General features: G+C 42.5%; 1 protein-coding gene across 1 annotated transcript in view; it reads left to right on the top strand.

Annotated features, from left to right (window-relative positions):
* Positions 1-6: 6 nt before the first annotated feature.
* Positions 7-8,297, top strand: part of ASB5 (ankyrin repeat and SOCS box containing 5) — a 48,430-nt gene continuing 40,139 nt past the window's right edge. The window contains exon 1 of the mRNA XM_006772657.2: positions 7-250. Within this exon, the coding sequence (XP_006772720.1) occupies positions 55-250 (196 nt within the window). The 5' untranslated portion in view covers positions 7-54. The remainder of the gene's footprint in view (positions 251-8,297) is intronic.

Genomic DNA, 8,297 nt, shown 5'->3' with positions numbered 1-8,297 from the left:
CAGGACGGCCGCCAGGCACTCAGCGGGCCTCGCCGCCCACATTCCTGCGCAGCCATGTCGGTGCTGGAAGACGGCCGGCCATTCGCCCAGCAGCTGTCCAATGTCTACTTCACCATCCTCTCCCTGTTCTGCTTCAAGCTGTTTGTGAAAATCAGCCTGGCCATCCTCAGCCACTTCTACATCGTCAAAGGCAACCGCGAGGAGGCGGCGCGCATCGCGGCCGAGTTCTACGGCGCGGCCCCGGGACAAGGTACGTGGCGCCCGCTCTCTGGTGTCATTTGTTTCACTCTCGGTCCTCCCACCATCCACCCAGTAGGTCTGGTTTGTCTGACGGGGGCTTCAGAGGGGGTCTCTTATAAACTTCTTTTTTTTTTAATTTCTTGATTGATTAAGGTGTTACATATGTGTCCTTATGCCCCCATTGCCCCCGCACTCCCCCCACTCACGCCCTCACCCCCCTGGTGTCTGTGTCCATTGGTTAGGCTATATGCATGCGTACTAGTCCTTTGGTGGATCTCTCCCTCTTCCCCCACCCTCCCCTACCTTCCCTCTGAGGTTTGACGGTCTGATCCATGCTTCTCTGTCTCTGGATCTTATAAACTTCTCGTTGTGGAAAATGTTTGCTAACTCCATGGTTTCATACAAAAGAAAAAAAAGTACTTTGCTGTGGAAATGTCTAAGTTAGTAAAAGGCAGGCATCTATGCAAACTAGATGAATGGGAACACACTTTTAACTATACCTTGTTCTGGCAGGTGTGGCTGGGTTGATGACACCAACTACCTATACACTGTTCTGTGAATAAATATCTTAAAATTTAAACACTTCATTTGCCATAGTTGTACAGGCTTCGATCACTGATCCCACTTCTATGGTCCGTTAACATATAGCCAAAGTTTTGTCATTTTTAATTCAAGTCTTTAGGCATATGGGAAAGCATTTATTTAAAAGAGAAGATTTGGAGATCTGATGTGTTTGTCACCGCTGTTGTTTTACCAAGATTAACCACTTGATTATAGAATAAAGCGAAACGTATCAAATAAGATTTACGGCATGTGCTTTCCTGGTGGCTTGTTGTTGCTTTGCTCCATTTGTAAGAAATGGATGGTAAGAGGATAGAAAGATGAATTAACAAGTGTATATGTGTGCAGCCAAGAACATCCGCCCATGCTTCCCAGAGGAAATTGAAGTATGATGCCAAATGAGAAACGATGATTTGAATCATAGACTTTAAAGGTTGTAAAACCATTTCTGTTCTATCAGTCTGATACTCTGTACAATCACAGTCCTTGTGGTGGGTTTCAAGGTGACACTTTTAGTTCCGATGGTCTTTTGGTTAATTTCAGGTGTGAAAATGGGCAGGCAAAGCACAGACATTTTAGATCCCCAAATATCTCAAACGTAACTTAAATGTTCAGAATCTAAATATCCTACCACGTAATTATAGAATGCAATTTTTTTCAAAGCACTTAGAGTGGAAAACTTGACCTCTTAAAAATCTGATTTCTTCCATTTTTCAATTTGTGAAAATAATTCATTTTAAACGTAGGTTACCCTGTGTGTACATGGAAAGCTGAGTAAAGGCCGGAAATCTTTTTTTGGTGTATGAGGTAGATCATGAGTATATTTTTCCCATAAAGGGTTTTCTTATGCGAAGCGAGGACTTGATGAACTCATGGAAAGTGGGGGAATCTAACTGCCAGTGTGCACCTGCCAGGAGGAAGGCGGGCCCCGGAGGAAAGAGGCAGTTTTTTCCCCCCCCCCCCCCCCCCCCCAGCCTGCTTCGGAGCAGGTGTAGCAACGGGAATGTGGCAGCGTTTCACTGGCAGACCGAATATCTTGTTTAAAAACATCAAACATTGAAAACTAGATTTTAAAACAAAACCACATTTCCAGATACCAGACTAAATAGATTATATGATTGTAGGTCCCAGCGTTTACCCTGTCGGGCAGCCTACAGCTCATTCTCACCGGCAGCCTACAGCTCATTACCATGCTTCATGGTCAAATCAGGTCTACGGATTATGAGAATTGCCCTATGTAAAGACCGAAAATATGGGCCAAAACGCTATAATTTTGTGTGTGTGTGAACTGACAAGGGTTTTAGAGGCAGCTGTGGAAGCTCATTTTTTGCACATATTTTGGTGCAAATAAAAAGCAACAATCGGCCTCTCTTCAGCCTGGGCTCAGTGTGATGAAGCCGCTGTGGCAGGCATATACGAAATGGCTCCCTGCTTTTTACGAGTCTGTGTTAAGATATCTGAGAACTCTAGGATTATTTCCCAAAAAAGGGAAGAAGGAAGTTAACACTCACTAATAGAAAACCCTTTTCCTAGGAATATAAAGTTGTTTACAATTTCTGTTTTGTGTTGTTTTGAGTGGTGGAGCTCTTTAGCAAAATTCTGCCTTCTAATATCTTGCATTAATCTATATGTTAAGTAATGGAATATATTATGATCATTTTATTCAGTGTAAGCATAATTAGTCTCCTTTAAAAGAAATTTTTTTGTATTAGATTATCAGATACCTTGCAAACACTTTATTGATCTCCTATGTCTAAGAATTCATTCTTTCTTACCCAGAAAATTATTATTTTCTTCATTTTAATGTAGCTTGTTCTTTTCTTTACTATAAATAACTATTTTTATATTGATTATATTTTATAATGAACTAATCAGGCTCAATTATCTTTGTTTAATCTGGCAATTTCCTCCTTCCTCGGAGAGATTATCACCTTTACTCCACTTTGAGTTAGGTTTCTCTTTCCTCCTTTCAAGACTTAGCCAGATGGCTCCCCAACATTTCTGATGTGGGGGTGCCAAATTCCGTGAAACAGGAGCTCGTGTGTGTGTTTTCATGTCCTTCTTAATCAGAGAAGACCCTGCTGACAGCCCTTGGATGTCCTCCCGTGAGCAGTGTGCTTGGTAGGAAATGAAAGAACCGTGTCTTAGAAACTCCCGCAAATCAGCCTCTTGTACCCACAGATGCCAGGTGGTCTTAAAGCACTTTCCCAACAGGCTTGAGACCAAGGGATGAGTACACAGCAAGAATGCAGCACAGCTAAATGGTAGCTAAGTAGCTTAAGGTTATTTCCTTCTTGACCCCTTTGTTATTCCAATAAAACAAAAATCCACCTTTTCGTTTTCTGTACCGATGACTTTTATGAACGCCACCATCAAGTAGAAGGGACCCCCTTGTCACACTTTGTTATGTTTCTACCGCCTGTATCGTTCCTGCTGTTTAGGGTCCTGGTGACAATCTCTATGTACCAAAGGTCTAGTCCATTTTTAAAGCTAGCCCTGGACTTGGAGACTGACTGTGAGGCTAACATAGTTGAAAGGTGTTTTCAACTGTGCTGTCAAATGGTACAGAGAGCAAATGAGGCTGTGGGGAGTACACGGGTTTTCTAAAATCACTTCAAGGTCCCAGAAGAAGCCATGAGCTGTAATATTCCAGGGACACCGAGGGAGTAGCTGCCTCCTCTTTTCAGTTAAGGGCAATATTTTCAAGTTCTATCTTAAGCTCTGAAGGAAGTTCAGTAGTAGCTTTACCCACAAGTGGACAGGTCCGTTCTAAGCACTAGTTTTTTGAGCACCCCTGATAGCAAGGAACTGAAGAAACAGAATATAACAAAGACGAAAGGTACCGTTCCCAACTGTAGGCTTTTTATTCTAATTGAGGAGCTAGTGTATCCGCATATAATAATGAGTTTCCAGATAGACTTATACCAAAGGGACCTGATGAATGGGAAGATGAGTCTCAAATGTGGACTTGCAGAGGTATGCATGGTGAGGCAGATCTTGAGTTGACCCGAGGAAGGAGTAGAAGCATGGATTTAAGCTTAGACTATTAAGAGACAACAGATTTGACTGCAGTAGAAGGTTTATGAAGCAGAAAAAGATGTTAATAAATTGGGCACAGATATGAAAGAATCTGAACAGCAGGCTAAGCAATTTGAACTTTGAAAGCAATAGGAGTCATTAAGAGTTCCTGGCAGAGTGAGTGTGTGTGTGTGTGTGTGGGGGGGGGAGGGTGAATGGGAAAACACGTGCATAAAATCCTAGTTTAAGATAGACTTATATATTCATGGTCTTTGGAGTTGGGCAATGGGACAGGCTTGGATAGGTAGCTGAGGCGCTCCCTGCCATAAAGAGGTGAGACCGAGGCTTGTTTGTTGGTGCTGGCGTGGATAGAAAAGAAAGAATGACAAGAAATATAAATGAAAAAAAGAAAAGAAGAATGGATGAACCTGATGATTCCTTTCAATAGCATTGGCAGAGAGAGCAAATGTTACCTTAGGGAACTGACTGTCTCCCAGAATTCGATTTAGCATAGCTAGAGAAAAATATGTCAGTCACAAGGATTCGTTGGTACACAGGCAGATCTGTGGTTTCCAGCCACCCCAGAGAGGTGGGGCCTTAGCTGCTTAGTCACCTCCTCTCTGGTGTGAAACATCAGGGTAAATCAACTAGAATCTGAATTCTGTTCTTGCATTTTATTTATTTACTGTGTCCCCTTTGTCCCCCCTTTTCAACAGCAAGCACCTCTGATTATCACTTGACTCTCCCTCCAGACGTGTCCACAGAAAGAGAATGTGCTGGTTTGACCCAGCACCGCATTGGTCCATCCGACACTAATGGTCCTTGTTGTAAATTCATGTACTTGAGTCTTGATGTCGGTCCATAGGGTTTGTGCTCTGTGAGTTGTAAGCACACCCCTGAGATGTGAATTTGCTCCAGCTTTGCTGCCAGATCAGGTTTCCAAGCCTGTGAAGCCGTGGGCACATCCTAGACTGTGGAAAACTCATCAAGGCACTCTCTCCGGGAGGCTGCTTGAAAGACAGTCCCGTGACTCCCAACCTCTTCGGCCCTCTTCATCGCTGAGACTTTCCATAGAATACAGGAGAGATGGAGCATCATCTCATGCGATATTCGTGTTTGTAATTTGATAAATTTGGATTTAGGGTTGCCATTAAGCGTGCAGTTTTTTTTCTTGAGCTGTCTATTGTTGACACTTGGAAATAGGCTACTGTGCAAGCCTCTCACCACAAGTCAAAGTCCATGTCATTTAGAGAATAGTGTGAACTGGGTGGGAAAGCAGCTAGAATTTTATATAATGTCATGTCATTTTTTCTCCATCAGTAACGTCCATCCCAGGTCTGAAAGCTACGTCAGGAATTTAATTTTGCAGCAGATTCCGGCAACGGCACACAGTGGTATTTATCACGCCTGCTTCTAAGGAACACCATCAGGTGGTTTTCGGTGCTGCTGTGTTGATTAGATATGAGGTTAGTTATGTTAGGAACATTTCTCAGAACCTCAGCGGTGAGCAATTTCAAGAGGCAAATCTGTAGGATGGTTTCTTTCCTGGTGTTCATTATAGAAAGGCATTAAAGATGTGAGAGCATGGGGCACATGTTCTACACTTAGGCGGAGCACTGCCTAAAATAACCTGGATCAATAGAACTGCTCTTCTATGATAAAAGCATAACATTATAATCAAAAGTGCTAACGAAATGTTGTTAAAGAGATTTTAATTTTACCCAAGCTCTACTAATGTCCGGGTATGCCAGGCCACTTATAGGGAGGAAACTATTTTTATCACATGAGTGGAAAATGGAATCTGGGAACAAAGGTTGTCACTCTAATGTGTTAATATCTTTCTTCTTCCTCCATGTTTGGAGAATCGCATGAATTTGTGGAATTAAGGAACTTGGCATAGTTGATGATAGCTTAGGAGGGATCAGTTTTCCTGGGAATAACCTTCTCATGCCTTTTGTTCTTCTCTTTCTTCCTTTGGTCGTTCAATTATTTGCTCATTTACTATAGCGTTTTCTTGTGTATCTTTTATGTCAAAGGCACTGTGCTGGGCATTAAGAATAAAATATACAAACACACCACTGTCCCTTTCCTACAGGAGTATATAGGCTAGTGGGGGAGACACACAGATAACAAAGTCATTTAAAAGCATCATAAGTGCTATTTTGCATGGTTAAGGAAGGGGCCGTGGGAGAGAGTACAGATAAGAATGCTTCTGCCTGGGATGCGGCTCTTAACTAAAGGCCGCACCAACAGCAAGCATGCTCTCTCCCATCAGTATGCACGGTCCTTAGTCATAATGCTTCCCAGTTCCCCACTCCCGTGTACTTTCCACCTCTCAACCTACTGGTACTATTATTTCTAACTCACATTTCCTGCCTAACTCTTTACCGAAAGCCTCAGAGATTTATTGTTAAAAGAATTTATTTTGGGGAAAGAACAGGTATGCTCATTGCTTATCCACTAAGCTTTTGGAAAATTAAAAGCACTTCAGTGATATTTTTCAGAATGAATTTTGTATATATTGATAGATGCCATTGTTATACTCAACTCTGAAATTTTTATATAATAAGGACAGTTAAAGAATGAAAACTTGCCCTAACCAGTTTGGCTCAGTGGATAGAGCGTCGGCCTGCAGACTCAAGGGTCCCAGGTTCGATTATGGTCAAGGGCATGTACCTTGGTTGCGGACACATCCCCAGAAGTGGGTGTGTAGGAGGCAGCTGATCAATGTTTCTCTCTCACCGATGTTTCCAACTCTTTATCCCTCTCCCTTCCTCTCTGTAAAAAATCAATAAAATATATATATTTTTAAAAAAGAATGAAAACTAGGTCTCTATTTTCTGCTTTCCAATTTACTATCTTTTTTAGAAATAGTAAATTATTAAAGTAAGCGATTTTTTCTTATTAATTGACCTGACAGTTTTATATTTAATTTAATTCAATAAATACTTGGATACCTACTCTATTCCTGGCACAATGTTATGTGACACATGTTCGTAGTTGGATGCATATGAATCTGTACATATGTGGCTGTGCATATATATATTTACTTTTTACTACATAAGACTTGCATGTCAAACACCCAAACAGCAAGCAAATAGAATTTTGTAAGGTGCTAGGTAAGCAGTTTAGTTCTGCAATGAATGTTCCCTAACGAAGTCCATTGAGAGTATCAGGAACTTCATGGAGAAGGTAGAACTTACAGTTAAACTTCTAAGACAGATCATATCTAATTGCAAAGTAAAGATGAAACCAAGTGAATATAAAGAAAAAGAGGACGTTTAGGATGCGGAACTAAACAAGCCTGGTTCATCTGCGATGAAGAGTGAAGATAACCCTTAGATAAGGACTCGTGGTTGGGTGGTTGGTGTCAGTGTGAAAATAAGCACACATCTTCTCAGAGTGCACATCCAAACATAATCGTTCTAGTAAGAGCTTTCTAATGCCTTTCCTGGATTTCACCTACAAAGAAGAGCCGTTAGCTAATGATGGAAATGCTTACCACCAGAGGCATCTTACAGAATCCTTGATGTAACTTTGCGAACCACGTCTTGGAGAAGATAGAATGCCTGCGTGACACTGACCCCACAGTGCACCTACTCAGAGGAGCTCCATGGCAGGACCCTGGGTTCCTGCAACAGTCTTAGTACATTACACTCACTTCCTCGCCTGGAGGAGGGAGGAAAGCTTAGCTCCGGTGACAGACAATCCGTGTCCTTGAAAGCAGGTGGAGTATTTGGAATGCCTCTTCCTCCGAAACCACCTCACAAAGTTTTGGAAGGAAGAAAGGTTCATCTTGCAGTCTCTCTGCCACAGGAAGGAAGGAAGGAAGGAAGGAAGGAAGGAAGGAAGGAAGGAAGGAAGGAAGGAAGGAAGGAAGGAAGGAGGGAGGGAAGGGAGACTTGCTAAGGGCTATGTGGACGACTTTTGGCCTTTCTTCTTTACCAGGCGCACAAAGAACAAATCCTCCATTCTTTCCAGCCTTCTCTCGGCAACGCTACAAAGCAGACCATTGGCTTTTAGACGGAAAATGCCCAAAGAATGCCAGGCCCCAGCGGGGGAGGCTGAGGGAGGCTCACACATCTTCAGCACTTGTGGGGGCCTGTGATTAAACAGGTGCACGCTGCGAAGTTGAGGTTGAGGGTGAACATATTAGAGTGATCTTTTTTCTCAGCCTCATAATTCTCCACTGGTTACTGTGAGACAGGGTTTTAAAACTCTGCCCTCTGAGTAGATTTAGGATTTTTCTAGAAGAGCGGCAGGGACCAAGAGGCTGGGGTGCTGTGAGGGGAGGTTTCCCATGTGCCTCCTTCCCCTCTCTAACAGAACACTTCGGCTTTGATGAATCTTCAGAAGTTGGGCTTTAGGAGGAATTTTTCTCTAAAGAAAAGGATAAAATGAGGATTTAAACAAAACTGTCCCAGTTTATGTCAAAGATAATGTAAGTTACATGCATCTCTCCAGAACCTGACCCCCTG

Source organism: Myotis davidii, unplaced genomic scaffold (genome assembly GCF_000327345.1).
Source record: "Myotis davidii unplaced genomic scaffold, ASM32734v1 scaffold184, whole genome shotgun sequence".
NCBI classification, from domain to species: Eukaryota; Metazoa; Chordata; class Mammalia; order Chiroptera; family Vespertilionidae; genus Myotis; species Myotis davidii.
The sequence above is the reverse complement of the archived record's forward strand: the minus strand, read 5'-3'. Positions and strand labels throughout refer to the sequence as shown.